Below are 19,205 nucleotides of genomic sequence, written 5' to 3'. Positions count from 1 at the left end.
GCTGTGATACACAGTGAATAGGAATTGGTGTGAAAATTTAAATGGGATACGCTATTTATTTGATTTATTTGTGTAGAGCACAATTGTCAGATTTCTGAATGTCAGGGAAAATGACTATCTGTGCGTGGTGTGTGTGTGTTGGGGGGGGGGGGGGGGGGGTTATAAGGTTATGTCTAGTCTATTTGGATCTCTTCATTAAAAGTTTTTCTTGAATTAATTCAAATGCCTCACATTTAATTTATACTGTGATTCACAGTATAAGTGATTCACAAACTTCAAATCCAGTGTATTGGAAGGTGGATGTCATCATAAAGTATAAATTAGGCTTAAAAGTTAAATTCAAGATGTAGCCTATTTTAGGGGAAGACAACTATAATCCAAAACATTTAACAAACATCTTATAGAACTTATTTGTAAATCTCAACCGTCACCCTTTGTTCACTGTTTAAAACCTTAACTGTGTGGTTACTATGCTGTAGTGTTTATGTTTATAGATTTACAATGTTCTGAATAACTGCTTGGCTACATTTAACCACCAGAGGACTGAGCAAATGTACCTGTGGACTAGAGTCAGCACGGGCCTCTTTCAACATCTTCTGGTTAAAACTATTATTCTGTTTTAAACTTTTCATTTGGAGAGAAAAAAGTAAAAGAAGAGTGGTCCACAATAGGCACTGCATTTTTCCAGAGCAACACATTCACGACTGTGCCTGTATTAAATAGGATTGAAAGTACATATTATCCCCTGGATGTGTTTGTTTTTGATCCATACAATCAACATTTCCCCGAAACTGTTGTCATGGAGACGGTAGCGTCGGCAGGGGTCTCAGGATGAGGAAGCGCTGCTTACAACATGGCTAGACAGCAAAATGGCTAGCTAGTATGCATGCTAGCCCCATCAGTGTTTTTCCCCCCCAGCAGCATGTGTTATTTCCTATCTGAGTGTTCTGAAAGAGCTAATCACGACGGCTATTTATGATCAGGTGAGTGCAAACTTAGCGGGAGCTAGAACAGACATCAGAAACCAGCTCATCTGGCCGGTTAGCCACTAGCTAACATCAGACTGCAGTGTCCCAACGTTTATCAAGTTAGCAAACGGTACTTAACTGTACCAGACTAGATAGGGAGCCGTAGCCGAAACGTCTTTCAGTCACAGAATTAATAGTGAAGTTAGCTAGGAACCTGGGGCTTATTCTGTCTAGCTTGCTAAGCAAGTCTGCTACGGTGCGCTATTTAAGTGCGTGGTGTGTACAACAAACGGGCTAGATATGAAACAATAGATGGTTGAGCAATTCAGTTTCTGGCAGCTGTTCGATCACATTCTCAAGATGCAGAGCGAGAGAGCAAGTATCAGAGCAAAGTTACAGGCAAAACACGTGTTATAAAGTAATATCTGAGCAGACCTGGACAGTGTGTAAAGAAAATATTAGGCAACAGCAGTGTGGCATAGTGCTGCAAAAGCGCCAGTCCCTGGTGGAGTGTCCCTGAATTGCTTCTGACGGTATTCATTGGGAAATATGTAAAATGTAAGCTTTGTAAATCACCTTTAGGCCGTGCATCAGACCATTCACGTAATCACCAAGTTATTCAATAAGAAATACTAAATCACATTTCACAAATGACAGTCAACCTGTTGTAGAAAACGACACTGCAGAGCAGGACTAAAGTAAGTACAGCTAAGGATAAGCTCATAGCAACTTCGTCTTTTTTGTACATTATAAACATGAATCAATAGAATAATTATTTGCTTTTTTCTTGTAAATTATAAGGATGCATCAATTGAAGGATAGTCAAATTCATTTTTGCATCTTGTGAGCAGTGAACAACTATGCATTAGCTACTGTATATACATTAAGGCTTGTTGATATTAAGAAGCAGCAGACTAGGTAGTTGTCAAAATCTATTTCCCATCATAGTTATTTGGAAGTGTACCAGTTAATGTTGATTGCAGGTGCATAGAAAAAAATAAATATGCATGAATTCAACTTCTAGGCCAGTACTTGCATTTGTTAATCTCACTTATACAGCCATGCTTTCAGAAACATAATCTGTGGCTAATAGTGCTGTGGAGTATGGAATATTAAGTAGAAGGGGTCAAATGCACATATGCAAATACCACAGTGTGTGGAAATTGTGTTTATTTCCAAGTAAACATGGATATTATGGTATATCTGACTAGAGAAATGCATTCTAAGAATGCTGATGTGCAGTTCTACTACAACTGGTTGCATTTGGAAAATATTTGTGGACAGCAGGATGGATAATGATGATGATGGGTTGGAGAACCTGAGGCTGCAGTTCCAGGCACTGCAGGCACAGCAGGAGAAGCGTCTGCAGAAACGAATGGAGAAGAAGAGAGAGAAGGAAACCACCAGCGAACAGGATGACCTGAAACTTGCAGAGCTGGATGGCAACACTGCAGACGGTCTGAGCAAAAGGTAAAGCTACAATTAACTGTGACAGTGGTTCTGTTTACTCAAGGAAGTTTATAGCCAAGTTCCATAATTTCATATATCTTTGATCTTTTGTCAGCAGTTTTGCTTTTGACATTCACAGATCATGTGAACATGTAAGCAATATCTAATTGAAATTCACCTGAACAAATATTTTCTCTGTGTTACTTGAAATATTATTTATATCAATATTGGCTGATGTAGCTAGCTTATTATTAATGTGCTCTATTTTTACCATTTCGGACATTATAGGCTTAACAAAATAATAGCTAGTATGGCTGAGTTCTAGCTAGCTCAACACTAGCTCCTTAGATGTTTTCACTGATTGCTTTACTGTAACAAGCTACAACAAATGTAGGTTCCCATATTCAAGTGGATCTGGGGATATTTCAGGTACCAAAAGCATTTGTTAAAGTAGAGTGCTTCAAGAGGAGCGTTGACTTTCCTAGATCCATTTGAGTACTGCATTTTCCCTCAACAGATTCTCGGGCCTAGCAAATGGACTGTTTTTGCCACTCACCTGCTTAAATAGATTTTCTGTTGTTGTGTGCCACTAGATTACTGCTGGACGAGAATGAGCAGCTGCAGGATCAGGTCAGGGAACTTCGTGATGAGAACAGCAGGCTCTGCAAACTGCTGAAGGAGAAAGACTTTGAGATTCAACGCCTGAAGAAGAAAATGGAGGAGGACAAACAGGCTTTAGCAGGTGTGTGACATTCCGGCACCGTTACTTGACCCAGATGCCATGCTCTGTGGCCTCAACTTTCCGTAATACACTACAGTCCAAAAGTATTGGGCCACCTGTGGTTTCTTTAAAAAAAAAAAAAAAACTAGGTAGAGAAGAATTCAGTTAATATATGCACATTTATTGAATAACAAACCAAAGTATAAACGTTTTGTTTTTTCAATTTTTACGTACAATAACACACACAAAAAAAATGGACACGACTTTCCTCAATTAGCCTACTATGGTTTTAATTACAATTAAACTAATTATTGGTCTATCCAGTCATTTTAAAATCGGGGAGTGGGAGGGAAGTGGAGGGGTAGTTAAATTGACTGAAATCGTATCTACATTAAGCTTTTTAAAACAGCAGGTAGCCTAATACCATTGGCCTGTAGTGTAAGTAAAATAGACACTAAAGCCGCAACACTAAAGCCGCAAGAAGACACTAAAGCCGCAAAGCGTTAGGCTTGGATGTGCAAGGCCAAGTAAACATATTGTGGCAAGTTTATTCCCTGCAAGAAATTGCAAAGAAGCTTAAGATTTCTAGGTGCAGTGTTCTGTACACACTCAGAAGCTGATGGGTAGTTATGTTAACAGGAGAAGACCAGGAAGATCAAGAAGCAGTAGACAAATGTCCACAGTGTACAGGTACAAGTGGCATAGTGGTAATTTGACTAGCCCAGTTGTTGTAAGTAATTTAGGTAGAATGAAAGGCGGGGAGAGATTGTTATTTGATTGTTAATTCTCCTGAAAACATTAAATTGAAAAACATTTAAATTCACTGTGCCTCAGCAAATGGTAACTGTGGATTGAAAATGGTAGTCTTCCAGAGAACAGCTTGAGGTCATATTTTGTTTAGGTTTATGTTTTGTCAAGTTTCTAGATTAACTCTTTGCCCCACATCTCAGGCACAGCTGGCATGACTGGAGACGTGGCTGCCACCAAGATAGTCCAGCTGGCGAAGAAGAACAGAGAGCTTGCCACTGAGATTGAGCGAGAGAAGAACAAAGTCAAACAGACCAGCAACCGGGTTAGAGAACTGGAAAAGGAGGTACATGTTCACCTCAAAATGAGCCAGCAAGAGAATCGTCATGACTGGATTCTGGCTTGAGCCTAAGCAGCTGAATAGAATTGCGATGATGCCAACTAGCAAAACATCTAGGCGTTGCTCAATAGTGTAAGAATTCAAAGTTGTAGAGTCCATAAAAAGCAAGATGCTGTTTCAGCAATGGAGTATTTACAAGCAAAATACTCATAGTTCAGTAAGTATGCACACAACAGAAATACCATGAATAAACCAAAACAATGAAAATAGTATTTAAACTTCAGTTGCAAACTGTGCGTATCGCTGCATTTATTCTATGTAGGTGTGGAGAATTTCTTAATGGTCTGTCAAGTGTCCTATTTCACAGGATGTGTGTGCTGTCTGCATGTACTAAAAAACATCCCAATGAAGACCATAAATCGACAATCAATAATAGGCTAATCTTAAAAATATATATTTTACATTAAACTGCATTAATGCTACTCAATATAACATGGCAATGATTATCTCTAATTGGACTGATAGATATTTTGACTTAACTGTTTCCTTGTTGTTTTTTACTTGGTAATTAGTTGTTACTTGATTCATTTTAACTGGTTATATTTAGTTACTTATATCAGTTTGTCACAACTTGCATTATGTTTGGTTAGTTATAACAAAAAAAAGAAATTCCATATATTCAAGAATGGACCTGGCTTTTGATATCTTGTCACAGCTGCAAGGTGCAATATCCCTTCATCTTACTCCTGAGGAAAAGATGACATCAAATCCGCTCCATTCAAGATCTACAGAGGGATTCACGGTAACACAACATAATAATCAACTTGACAAAATGTAAAAAAAAAAAAATATTATGTGAACTTAAACGATTAATCAGGTACACTGCACAGTGAAGCTTCAAGTGCAGTACAGGCTGAAAAAGTATGTCACTACTACTTTTTTTTGCAAATTACCCCTCTCACAGTGTCAGAATATAGAGTTAAAACTGGCTTTAAAATGAATGAATGTAAATTTGTGTAAATTACAACTTATTAGCCTTCTTAAGAGCATGGTACTTTGTTCTACATTGTGCTTAAAAATGCCAATAATTCATTATAACTGGGAATTGTATTGTATGTGTACTATCTGTCTTTCATGTGTATACTGTTTGATTGTTAATCATTTGTTAATTGCTAAACATTTTCAGATTTTCAAACAGCTGTACTCAGTAAAACTATTCTTAGTTATACTGTAATCCCAAAACACATTTTTTGAGAGTGGTACTCCATCCCTATATTTTATCCCGATCCTAATTTGCTAGATGTGGAGAATTTAATGGCATACATTGTTTTATATGAGCCAAAAGAGAACAGTCAGTGCAACTCTGGACTCAATACCCTATTTAAGTAACTTAAAAATGAGTACACTTCACAAAGGCTACACCAAGGACACAGTTGCAAGAATTTCTGGAATTCGATGACCACACCAGTGGGAGGCTGGAAATTTTTTTTGACAGGGATCTTTGTGCATTTTTATCTCTGTATGTATGCGTAAGTTAAACACAGCAGGCCCCTTTGACACTTTGATACTGCCCCTTTTTTCTATTGCCCTCAAAGCCATACAACTCAGAGGTGAAAGCCCTTCAGGACAAACTGGCTTCAGCCAATTTCAAAATGACAGAATATCGTAATCAGATCCAAGCGGTGAAGCAGGAGCTGAAGATAGCTCAGAAGGTCAGTGTTCTGAATCTTCTCCTCATTTCTTTTGTGTCAAAATGCATGGTGAACAGTTCATGATGGGAGATGAAGATAGTCGCATCTTTTCTATGCAGGAACTTAGATCGTTATTGCCGTTATTCCAAGTTTTGCCTAAACCTTCGATGTCACCACCAGTTCTTCCCCCAGTTCTTCATTCACAGGACAAACAATGTCCTTAGAGTTCAGACCTGCACCTGTGTTGTTGCTTGCAACAAATGTAACAGAGCAAAGCCAAGGGTCTGCCAGGAGATTTGGGCTAAATGGTTAAGATTGTATTTTCCCCATTGTTTGATAAAGATATTTTGTTAAAGCAAGAATACATACATAACTACTGAAAAATGGGTGATAGTCTGTATGGGTTCATTGTCAGTGCTAACACTGGGTACACCTGCCACTAACTATGGTCATCTTGAGGTCTTTTATGATGCCTTGACTTGAAAAAAAAAATAAAAAAACCTACTTTATATCTCAAAATCTTCAGACAATACAGTGCTCTCCACAGTATTGCCTCCATTTGGAAACATCAACAAAAAAGGCTGTATAAAATAAATAATACAGGCAATAAGCCATATTTCATGCTAAAATGAGATGCCAATAAATTTGACAACTATGTTTATTTTTGGGAAATAAATCTGTGACTTGTTATTGAGAAATTTTCTAAGTGCTTGTATTAGTATAAAATAATGTCATTTTGCCATTTATTTTAGCATACGATATTGTTCATTTCCTGCATTACTTTATACAGCCTTTGCTACTGATCTTTATAAATAATTTTCAGGGCACCATGCTGTACACAAATGCTCATCCAACAAAGATTTTATTATTAGAAAACACGTTCATAAAAACGGACTTAGAAGCAATAACCTTCTCAGAATTGTCATAATGCGGTCCTAGTCTGAGCAAAATGAAACGACGAGTGGAATAACCTGTTTCCGTCATGTTCTCATTCAGGAAATTTGTTTTGTAGGCAAATGTGGATAATAGCACTGGGAAAATGAATGTGATGTTAAACCGTGCACTGTGTTCTCCAAGTTGTAAAAACATGCCACAGAAATGGTCTTCAGCACCATGCTCACAGGGCGAATCCTTGGGTGCAGGTGCTGACCAACGAGGTGGGCGAAGACGTGAGCATCCAGCAGCTGCTCAGCTCTCCGGGGAACTGGCGTGGGCGCTCCCAGCAGATCCTGGCCCTTCAGAACAGGGTGAGGAGCCACCTGACTCCTTGTCCGCCCCCTTGTCTTGTAATTAGCTTTATTGCTGCTTTAGTTGACACCAGACTCCTTGAAACACATCCTGCTCGAGGGGATGAAAAGCCTCAGTGATCACCTGCAATACAATTTGGCTACAGTCACTGGTCTGGTCCTGACGTAGCGATTCATTTTAACAGCTGAAATGGATTCCAGCTTAAATTAAATATATGTATCTTACAGGCCGGGTATTTCCTTTGAGATAATAGTCAATTTGTCTTTTGATGTCAAGGAGACAAGAGCCAAGGCCCCAGGCTACTGTATTTGAAGGTTCACGGTGGCTAGGCTGACCCCCTCTGGCTGTAATCAAAATGCATTTTGTCCTGCTGTTTTATGGCACCTGTGTTGATTTCCTAATGTGAACCCAGTGTCATATGAACCAAATTTTAATTTAATTCATTTAGTTTCCACAAAGCAGGAAATGAGTGCATCAGGATTCTTTTTGAAAACCTAATTTGCCTAATTGAACAATCATAATCCACCATGTGTTCACTGATCCAGGTCATAGATGTGTATTAAATTCAATTTGATGATAGGTATATGCCGTTCTTTGTTGGTTTCTTTTTTAATATACAGAAATATATTCTCAAAAATGTATATTTCTCTGAGTTCCTATTTTGTGAAACATTTTGTGTTAAAATTTGTTTATTAATATTACTAACACGGTTTGTTCCATAAACATAGACAATGCACAGAACAATACAGGTTTTTTAATGTACATTTTAAAAATTAGATTAAATTTACATTACATGGATTCAGATTTGCATTAGATAGTTTTAAAATTTGCCGACAGCAGAGTTTTTATTCGTAATGGGAAGTAGCAATTTCGAAGCAGTTGTGAATGCACCACTAACGTGTGCAACCACTATATATGTGTTTGCACATGTACATATTTTTGTTATTCTGTTTGTGTGTAATATATTTTGTGTGTATCTAATGGTGGCCATGCTTGGGGATTCAGGTGCGAGAGCTGGAGCAGCAGTTGGGTCAGGCCACCCACAGGAAGCAGCCATCTGTACTCAGCCTGGAGGACGAGATGATGGGAAGGAACCTCCCACAGCAGGACAGGAACATCAGCCACCTCCGCGCCATGGAGCGCGATAGGAAGGACATGGTAGAGGTGCAGTTAGAGCCAGGAGACACAGCTCTTATACACCGTACCATAACACTTCCAAACACGTAAACCCTTCTCAGCTGGTCATATGTCCATTTCTTTGTCTAAAGAAATCCAAGCACAGATAGCATTGGTATTTACAGTCTACAACAGACCTGGCTTGCCATTTGTAGAAAAATTAAGCGTCGTTATTAACTATTCTCTGCCTTGGCAGAAGTTGAACGGAGATTATGCGGCCCTTCTACGGGAGCATGAGGAGCTAAAGAGGAAGTTTGAGGCATCCAGAGCAAGGAACACGGTCCTGAGCTCTGAAGTGAAGTCCCTCAAGGGCCAGGTCTCCACCTTGCTGGAGAAGGGCAAACACGATGATGAGCTGGTGGACGCACTGCTGGTAAGGCTGCGGCCACTGGTTCCGTTCACAGATGCTCTGTGTACAAACCAGACAATTTGTTTTCTGTACGTCTTTATTCCTTCTGTCCTCTGTACTTCCTTATTTCTTCTGTCTTCTGTACTTCCTTATTCATTATGTCCTCTGTGCTACCTTATTCCTTCTGTCTTCTGTATATCCTTATTCATTCTGTCCTCTGTACATCCTATTCCTTCTGTCTCCTGTACTACCTTATTCATTCTGTCCTCTGTATGTCTTTTTTCATTCTGTCCTCTGTACTTCCTTACTCCTTTTGTCCTTTGTACTTCCTTATTCTAGAGTCTGGTCGATAACAGGCTGTGGCTTTGGTGGTGTAATCATCACTATGCTAACTATGGATGTTCTGTCTTCATGTATGCTCATTTATAATTTTATTCGTAATTCATAACCATTGAGCCAATCAAAACGTTTTGAGGTTCAACAATACCAGAACCATTTCATTTCAACTTTCATAACTGACCATCAGGTTTTATTTAAACAATTTGGGGTAGAACCCAACCAGTGGTATGTACTTATGAGTGACAAAAAATGCAACAAAAAATATCTATTTTCCTCAAAGTCTTTTATTAATGTAACATACTGTTTTTCTAGTGCTAAGCTACATATCAAAAACATCTATGTAGTATGATTTGCGCCAGAGTTTCATTAATTTCAGAACGCAATTGGAATTCGAATTGAAATAATGTAAAGGATGCAGAATGAACTGGAATGAAAAGAAATTCAGTTTCAGTTCCAGCATGTTCCACTCAGTCTTAAACATAAATGGCACTATTTATGTCGCATGCATCTCGTCAACCTTGTTCTGCACAAGCCATTAGCTGTGCCCAGTGCTGTCTAGGCAAGCTCGGTGCTTCCTGTCGAACTACAATGTGTGCGCTCACCCTGGCCATAAAGGGCCACGGTTCAACAGGTTTCCCAGCTCGCTATAAATCTCTGAGACCCAGCTGAAAATACAGAAGTTATGTGCAAAAATTGTATGATAAGCCACTGAGATTGCTCTTGGCTAGATTCTTGTGCTCGGTTATAATTACTGTTTGTGCAGGTGGCCGTGCTAATCTGGCACTGCGCAAGTTAAAACAAAAGTTTCCACCAGATTCTCAGCAGTTCATCAAAATGGTTTTACTTTATTTGAAAACATTTTATTAAAGAAGGTATAAAGCCAGCAGCCATTTTAGCCATTTTACCCATGGCTAAAACCATACAATCCATAAATACACTTCAGCCATTCTTTTAAAACTAACTCAAATACATGATAATTTGGGTTGTTGTAGTTAGCTTCAGTCAGTCGCTTAATTTACAGTAGGTGAAATACCCAGTACATTAGCAAGCAGCCAGGAGGATACATAAATTACATTACTTATTTTAGGACACTGCAATTAAACAAAGCCCATACAATAGATTGGGGAGCTCCAGGGCTATGTACAACAGAATTTGCACAAATAAAAGAAAACATACTGATATCTTGGCCAGGGTTCACCTGAAAAGCGATTTTTGTTTTCACTCAATAAGACTCATCTGGATATGTAAAGGATGAAAATAAAATGCATTTTGAATACTAAGAAGAATTGGAGAAGGATTACAGTTAAGAGAAAAATGTTTAGGCTGCAGGTGGAATGCAGACCTGCTATACCGCCAGCAGAGGGCGCTGTTGAGCCAGCAACAGCTCCAGGCTGATTTCCCCTCCCCCCCCCCCCACAGAAACAGCAGAAGCAGCTGCAGGAGGTTCTGGCACGCCTGAGCCAGCAAGATATGCAGACCAAGGAGGCCCAGCAGAACCTGGGGCAGCAGCTGAACAGCGAGGCCCAGCGGCACGGCTCCCTCGTCCAGCAGCTCAAGCACATGGTGTCCGAGAGGGAGGCCAAAGTCAAAGAGTTGGAGGAGGAGATCCGACAGCTGTCATTCAAGGCAAGGAGGGCGCTGTCCGTTTACCCGACCCAAAACAATACTGTTTTGTGTCTGAAGCTGTGGTGTTGCAGACATTGGTGAATGACTCAAAATCAGCCATCTGCATAATGAATCGCCTTATTGTAATGACACTAAGTCACGTTATGCAAAACATTATAATGAAGATTATGAGTTGAATTTTATACACAGCTGAAGCGTGTGTGTTCCATGTTGTTTTGCGCTGCAGAGACATGATGGTGAGGAACCGGGTTCCAAGTCTGCTGTGTGTGGTTCCAGACCTCCAACAACAGGGGGCAGTAAGGCTGAGAGGCTGTCCTCTTCCCGGTAAATATCTAACATCAAACATTTCTAAACATGCAACATTGCTATAAGTGTATTTTAGTTGACGTTTCATTAAGGGCCAGTGCGCCTTAGGAAATGGAATATACATTAATATATTGAAATAAAATATATTTTCATGCTCAGAAAAGATACTGGTAAATGCACTGTAGCATATTGGAAAATATACAACTATTGCTGCTGTCAGGTGATGCAGTATTTCTGTAAATTCTTCCTGCAAATGCATTGCTGTGAAATACATTTATCATTCTATTTTCCAAAAATTACACATTTTTTAAAAACTGTGCAGTTAATGCAAATCTTCAAAGGTCATAAGGGCCAGTGAAATAAATTAATGTAAAAGTGTTTTCACTGCATGTTGAACTATAAAACTGTCATTGTTACCCGTGAGGCATTGATACTGTGGCCACAGCAGTATAGGTTTGGAAAGCATCTGTATTGGCAAACTGAAGTGCTTCTGTACGTCATTCTATTGTTCACTAATTATAAGTTGTGGTATCACTGAACATGTCATTTGCACAACCGATACTTTAAAATCCATTATGATATAACAGTTCCGTAGCCTTGTCATTCATTTTGTGGTAATTTGGTATGTTCTTCAGTGTGATGAACCTTGAGCAGACCACAACTTTGCTGCTCAAACGTATTGACATTTTGAAGCCTTTTGGAAGCATTACAGAATGCTTCCAAAAGCTTGTTTGCTTTTTTGCAAGAATGCTTGTTTGACCAACTCACAACGTCTCCTGATTTTTGCAGAGCTGTTTCCAAACTCGGCCACAAACTCGTGGAGACGGCAACCACAGTGCCTCTGTCGGGAACCAGCTCTGCGGTCGGGTCAGTTATGCGTCCGTCCTCCTTTTCTTTTTCACAGCTAAGGATTGGTTCTAACCTTCTGGGATTAGTTTTTTTTTTTTTTCCACTGATTAGACTGGGCCTTCACGATCTTCATCTCTGCCTCATATGGATTAAAATAAAAGCACAACTCTCAATATCTCTACATATATAGTGTGAAGAGCAAAACACTCATCCTTGAAAAGCACAAGCAGATCCTTTGCTGTGATATCAAACAGGGTTGTGCAACACATAACGCAAGATGAATTAATCCCTGAGAATGTGTGTGTTTATGCTCGAGCACAACTACTGCGATAGAAACACATGGAAGGATATGTTTGTAATTCTGAAATGTTTGTAGCTTTGAAAGTGATGCAAAAATTCACCAGTTTTAAGAATGTTATTTTTTTTTAAACAAAGAGCATTTTATGCTTTTACCTCTTTTCTCTCCAATTTGGAACAAGAAATCATTTTTGCCAGCGCCCATAGCTGCAAGCTGTGCTGTTTGAGAGAGCACAGGTTGTGCTGTCCTATGAAGCACAAGATGTCAGCTGTCGCTGCTTGATATGCTACAGTACACTAGTCAGGCTTGCAAAAACACGAGTCTGAGGAAGCGTTTCATGTGCAGCTTAACAGGTGGATGTGCAAGCGTGTGATCGACCAGCAGCGGTCGCCGGTGATGGGGTCGCTGGCGATGAGTCACAGTCATCTTGGCAGGCTGAATCCCTCTCATCACTGGAGCCAACTGTGCATCGCTCGACGGGGCTGATGGCCACAGTTGGCACTGGCACAGTACAGATTATTTTGATGCCAGACCTCTCACTAGAACAGTGACCTAACAAGATGAACCATCCGGCAACACCATTCCTTTCAATCTTTTTTCGTCTGATTGAATAGAATTGTATACTGACATTATGGTAGCCTTTTCTGAACCGGATACTCAACTTTTGTGGCTATTATCCTTTGTCATGCATGCGAACCGTTTGATTCTGCTGGACTTCCTACATATATTATTAAGCAATAATTGGCCCTTTGTCTAAATTTGATAGCATTTGTGGTTTGAGGTTCGTATCTCTGAGGTTCCACTGCATTTTGTAGAATTAGGAAGAGATTTTTTTTTCCATTTCACAGATTGCACGATGCGGAGATGAAGGCCTTGAAGGCTCAGTGTTGTGAATACAAAGCCCTCTATTTGGCTGCCACTGTGGAGAGAGATAAACTCATGGAGTTAGTGAAGATGCGGGAGACCAGGTACAGCGCCTCTTAATCACATTTCTGCAACTGGAGTTTACACCCTTAAATGGATTTCACTTGGTAGAAGGTGCCATAATTAGTGGATGTGGATTTTTTTTACTGTCCTGCTGTAACAGAAATGATTAATACACTGTATCCTAACTGTAGTAACGGGGACTGAGCAGTATTCTATTTTAGGATCTTGGCTGCTCATTAAAAAAAGATTTGGAAGACCGTGTCCTATCTACTGAAAGCAAAACTAGCATAGTAGAGTGTTTCTTCATGTTCGATGCCAATAAATTATTTCTCCCAGGATCCCTTACAATGTAATAACCAATTTTATTTTCTTTAAGCATTATCATTGTGACATTTCCCTTATATTAGTCAGGCAAACTTTTGCACATTACAGGTTCTATAATCTACCAAACAACTGCAAACAGAGCTCTATGTTTTTTGTCTCACATTTGCCCTCAGGAGTGTGTCACTGGGTCTAAGTTTAAATTTAATGAGACCCTCTGTGATTGTAACCTATTTTTGCAGTAATCCAATTATAACCATAAACATATTCAGCAATTATGCTCATGTGTTTATACTTGTCCAGTTGTACTGTTCATAAGGTGTTAGTGTAAGATACATTTGTACAGATGGTGTCGTCCTGTATTCAGTCTTCAAATGCAACACTCTTTTGTATTAAATTTTGTAATATTAACTATATTGTAACTATTTTTTGTTAAGTTCACTGACAACTGAATTACTGCTATTGAGAAAATTAAGAAAGAAAAGCAAATACATTTCTGTTAGACTATAGCAGTGTATTTATCTTGGAGTGCTAAATAATATACTAATTATAATTACCACTTATATAAATAGTACTAAATAGTACTTTAATTAGCACTAAATAATAAATACCACTTGGATAGCTGAAATAGTTTTGTGCTAATCAGTGTTGCATCCGTGATGACTTTATAATTGCATGAAAGAGCTTTTTTTAATGTGGCCAAATCACAGAATCACGGTAACATGAACATAGCTCAGGGTTCTACCGTGCTCCCATTTTAGGAGCATTTGCTCCTGAAACTTGCTGTGTGCTGACTTAAAAAATAATTTAGGCGCACATCTACTAATTGGGATGCATTAGTGTGCTCCTTGGAAAAAAATGTTAGCGTAGAACCCTGTAGCTTCTGATGTCTCGTTGAAATGTAAGGCCAGGCCAGACCGATGTGCAGGTGTGTGGTGAAGGCTTGAGGGCCTTGTGATTAACGGAGGGTTGGGCCCCACGTGGCAGGGAGCAAGAGGCCAAGGAGAAGGGCTTGGAGGCGGAGCAGAAGCTCCAAGGGGAGAGGCGGAGGGCCGTGCTCCTGGAGCAGCAGCTGGAGAAGGCCAAGCTGGACGCGGGAAAGGGCGGGGCCGCGGGGAGGACTAGCAACAGGGGCAGAGCAGGTACGACACGGCGGCAGCTCTGATCAATCGTCCGCCCGCCACCCGCCATTCTGACCCGTCCTCTGACCTGTACGCCTTTCCCAAAGCAGGCGTGTCAATCAGCTGCACGGGGCTGTCTGTGAACCAGGCCGACGTGTCCCCCAGGAGTCCTGCAGGCCCAGCAACAGAGGCGCAAGTGAATGAGCTGAACACCAAGTAAGGCTCCGTGACATCACATCTTATATTTGAAATGTACATATTAAAATGTAATGCCATATTTTATATGTTCCATTGTCCATTTAGTTTCAACTAAATTAGGTGGATACCTTTTTTAATGCAGTTATTACCACAGAAATAATTCAGTGTAACCCACTGTGGGACTTTTGGGACCTTCGATAAAATGTAACAGAAATCATATTAATGACTTTCATTTGTTTAAATTAGACTTCAGAATGAAATGGGATTCCATAGACATCTCATAACTATTGTTTGACATAGAAAGTGAAAGTGGCATTCAGAGTTGAAGTTGCAACGTTACTGCCCTGGGTGCTCAATTCCGCAAGAGAAATTTCCCCATTCATTTTCCCATTGACTTTTCTGCTACTGACATATAAAACACACCATGGTATCATACCAGCATTATGTTTCCATTAACATTACTGCCTAACACCCAAACTATCTACTTTGGGAAGCAATTGAAAATGTATAATCATTTAAGTAACGGTACAAGACTGTGGTCTATTTTCTTTTTACTGACAAAGGAGCAACACTAATATAATGTTAGCACGTCACTGATCAGACAACACTGGTCTGTGGGGGAGGTCAACGAGAGACAAGCCTAAATTGCGGCCAGTTTTTAACGTTACAGCCAACATTACATTCTTTAGACTTTTGTACTTTATCCTTCTAAATATTATTATATTAGCCAGGTAGCAGAGATGGTGCAGTGTTTTGTGGCAGACTGTCGATCATTTTTTATGCATTTCCGTATAATACAGAAGAGTTGCAGCTATGGATTAAATTGATAACATACGTTAGACCCACTGTCATCCCAAATAAGCAAAAACCAGTAAAACTAAATTTGTGCAGTAATCCACTCTGGTTAAACACACCCAACCCATAATCTCAGGTTGTTTGAATCCCAATTGGGAAATTCATTAGGGAAATTTACTTCTGGAACTGAACTCAGTGGAAGTGACATCACACTTCAACTCTCTATAGGGCAGCTTCTGAAAACGGACAGATAATGGGGTCTCCCAGGCGGCATGTCCGGCTAAAACATTGGCTCCCTTGATGCAATTCGGCCCAGGAACCGAATATTGACCCAGCTGCCAGAGCTGACTGTGGATGGAGACTCATACGGGGTGGCGGATATTTGGCAGTTACGCTGCTCAGGGGGAGGGGGTTGAGAGAGGGGGTTTCCAGTAACAGGGTATTCCTTGTTTCATTGCAAAATAGTGACTCCTCTGGTTGATTGGGCACACAGTGGGGAGGTGGAACATTCTGCTCGCAATGTAACCACAATGGGCACAAACAGCAAAAAAAAAAAACATAAAACAAATAGGCATTTGGGCTCACTCAACAGGTCTTAATGAAGAAATCATTAAAAGATGAGAAAATCTGACAAAACTTTAGAAGTCAGAAATGAGTATGCTAATTGTATTATGTTTACAAGCATTTGTGCTTGCACTTAACGCTTCACCAAAATCAGTGAGGTCATTTAAAAAAAGATCTAACCTCATTGAAGGCATTATTACACATTTTATCACAAAAAAAACTTACTATAAAATGTTATAGATGTTAATGGTTTTTATTTCCTCATACGTTCGTATATTCAGGTGTCTTAAAAACGTTACAGCCACCAGTGTTCTGAGGGACTTTTAATTGTATATTACATTACATTACATTACAGGCATTTGGCAGACGCTCTTATCCAGAGCGACGTACAACAAAGTGTATAACCATAACCAGGAACAAGTATGACGAAACCCCTAGAGAGAAGTACCGGTCCAAGTACAGGGAACAACCGCATAGTTCAACCTGGACCCTGGTGGTTAAACTGATTAACACTAACAACGAGAACGGCAACAACGCAATCTATGGAAAAATAAAAATAAATAAAAATACAAGTAGTCGTTAAGACTGGCGCATCAACTAAGTCACCTATTAAACAGCTGCCTAGTTACAACCCTAAGTTTAGTGTATAGCCATATAGTATAGTGTATAGCCATTTCAGAAGCAAAATGGCACCAAAAAAACTGGCACTTACTATCTTATTCGAAATAACCCCAGAAGGCATTTTGTATTTTTTTTTTTTTTTTTGGTGAAATTAAACGTTATTCAAATTATAGCCAACCCCTGTCTTGACGTTCAACCTATATTGAACAACAATATTTTCATATGTATATCTTCAACAAGATCTTGTCTACAGTGTGGTATAAAGAATAATAGTTTTAAGAATGTGTGTTTTTTGTAATTACGGTGAAAAGGAGACATGCACCACCTTCTGGATTGCGAATCCCCAGCAGCTAGAATAGCAGGCTATGCCACAGCCAGCTAACCTGCTGCCAGTGTACATATTTTCTGATGGCTGTCACTGAGAAGATGAGTTTGAACAGCGATATTTTTACATGTATTTGTTTGCCAAGATCCTGTCTAAAGCATTTAGTTTAACGAATGGGTGTTTTTTTTACGGTGAAAAAGGGGACATGAGCCTAGTCGATTTGAGTCCCCAGCTGCAATGGAATTTTTGAAGCCACGGGCCACTAGGTTTGAAACGGAGACGTTTTTGCACGTATAGTGTTTTGAGAGTACACCTTTCATTGAATGTCATGCGTATAGTATATTAGTTTTACTCTGCGAATGCCACTAAATATTAGTTCATGCTGTTGAAGTCCTTGTGTCACACAGGTGATGGAGCATTTCTCTCCAACGATAGTGATTACAAACAGTGGGAAGTGGCTAATTTTAACATTGCATTAAAGCAAACAACTGCTATATTCTGGCAAGTTAGCTATTTAAATGTTGTTATTACACTGTAGCATTTATGACATTATGCATGAAAAATAAACTGTCAAAATATGTTTTCTAAAAGATTACCAAAAGAGGTTCGACCTCCCGACTCATAGGTCTGCCTGTGTCAACTTTGCCTAGACCTACATAGCGGAATGGCTCACTTTGTGGGTCAGTATGTGAAGGCAGTTTGCTAGGACAATGGGATGAGTCTTTATTTGCGACCCTGCATCCCAAATGTATAAAAAGCAGTCAGATACACATGGAAGCACTAATCCAATCCTTTGCCGCAGGCTGGCCATTCAGCTGGATGAGAACGAGGCCCTGAAGGCGGCCCTCCAGAGCACGCTCAAGGCCAAAGAGGAGGACCTGCGTCTCTACAGCGACATGATGAGCCAAGTCAAGCACGTCTTCCTGCAGGCTCTGAGGCAGCACAAACATGACGCTGGCCCCACCAGCTAGCGCCCGCCGCCACTAGTGCCCGCCACTACTGCTGTCACGTGAACCCAATCGAGCGCATCCAGAAGTCCTCCGAAGCTCCCAGCTTTTTGTTCTGCCAGACCCATTGAAGACGTAATGTGATCAGGAAGCTCTTTGATCTGACACATGTAGAAGCAAGTCAGATCTGGTGTCCTTTATAATAGCCACAATCGCAGTAACCTAAAAATATAAAGGGTATGATTTGGAGTTTGTAGACAACAGACCTTCAGTAAGAACCAATAAGTCAGGTTGTTGAGGACTTCCAGAAACATAAACAGATATTATTGCGCCTTTCAAAAATGCTCAAGTCTCAATTATTTTACTAAATACTGTTATTGTGTGCAGTTAGATGTGTGTTTCTATGGCAGCGTATCTGTCCTGGCGCCTGTAATTATGTAAAACAAGTTTCAGGTCTACCACTCAAGTCTCTGCAGGATTTATTAAGTAGAGTGCACTCTGGCCTTAACTCAGAAACTAATTATTATGGATGAAAACAAATGCTGCACAGCTACTGTTTTCCTATTACCAGTTAAAAAGAGAGAAGCAACAAGGTGCTTAAAGAACAGATTTACATTTTTTTTATTTTTGGTGAGGGGGAACTTGCATTGTAAAGCTATAGCACTGTACTGTAGTTTTACAGAGGGTGCTTGCTGGAACCATGTGCGAACTGTGATAAGATACTGTTTCTAATCTAGATCCTTTTAGGCTCTCGGTGTTGTTTAAATGTATGTATTACATTACATTACATTACATTACATTACAGGCATTTGGCAGACGCTCTTATCCAGAGCGACGTACAACAAAGTGTATAACCATAACCAGGAACAAGTAATGTATGTTACTCCAAAGAAAATGCTGTGTGTTTATTTTTTCCACTGTTTCTCAACTTGATGCTAAATTACTGTGTTTAGCTGTTCTATAACGGTGAATATAACCATGATTGTCTTGTAAGCTGTCCTGGGCAGGAACATCTGCTACGCGAATAAACAAATGCTCAGGCAAATATTTGGACTTTATTTATGTGACTTTATATAAGCGTAGTGAAAAACCCAGGTGCAAATGTGTTACCTCATAGGTTCAAAAACAAACTGCACTGCTGTCAGCTCAGCAATGGTGGAGTGGGGAATGCTTTTGAAAATGGAGAGGGGGCTATGTGTTGCCTACAATTTCCCATTTAGCCCATATAACTTCCCCAGAGCCCCCCAAACACATATGTGAACATCAGAGCATCTCTCAC

At 39.9% G+C, this 19,205-nt stretch overlaps 1 protein-coding gene across 3 annotated transcripts; it reads left to right on the top strand.

Annotated features, from left to right (window-relative positions):
• The first annotated feature begins 196 nt into the window (after positions 1-196).
• Positions 197-18,977, top strand: ccdc13 (coiled-coil domain containing 13). Of its 3 annotated transcripts, none has more exons than XM_035430807.1 (16): positions 197-983; positions 2,256-2,438; positions 3,011-3,159; positions 4,089-4,231; positions 4,941-5,027; positions 5,821-5,937; positions 7,059-7,163; positions 8,170-8,328; positions 8,537-8,713; positions 10,448-10,654; positions 10,881-10,978; positions 11,750-11,827; positions 12,956-13,075; positions 14,343-14,497; positions 14,584-14,692; positions 17,782-18,977. In XM_035430807.1, exons 1-16 carry the CDS (start codon positions 976-978, stop codon positions 17,948-17,950), a joined length of 2,064 nt encoding a protein of 687 aa, XP_035286698.1. In that variant the 5' UTR covers positions 197-975; the 3' UTR covers positions 17,951-18,977. The 3 variants fall into 3 exon arrangements, with proteins under 3 accessions (XP_035286698.1, XP_035286696.1, XP_035286697.1); XM_035430805.1 differs by having other exon boundaries at positions 2,253-2,438; XM_035430806.1 differs by having other exon boundaries at positions 198-983; positions 2,253-2,438; positions 14,587-14,692.
• The last annotated feature ends 228 nt before the right edge of the window (positions 18,978-19,205 follow it).

Source organism: Anguilla anguilla, chromosome 8, assembly GCF_013347855.1.
Source record: "Anguilla anguilla isolate fAngAng1 chromosome 8, fAngAng1.pri, whole genome shotgun sequence".
Classification (NCBI taxonomy): Eukaryota; Metazoa; Chordata; class Actinopteri; order Anguilliformes; family Anguillidae; genus Anguilla; species Anguilla anguilla.
Note: the sequence above shows the minus strand (reverse complement) of the source record. Positions and strands in the feature narration are given on the sequence as shown.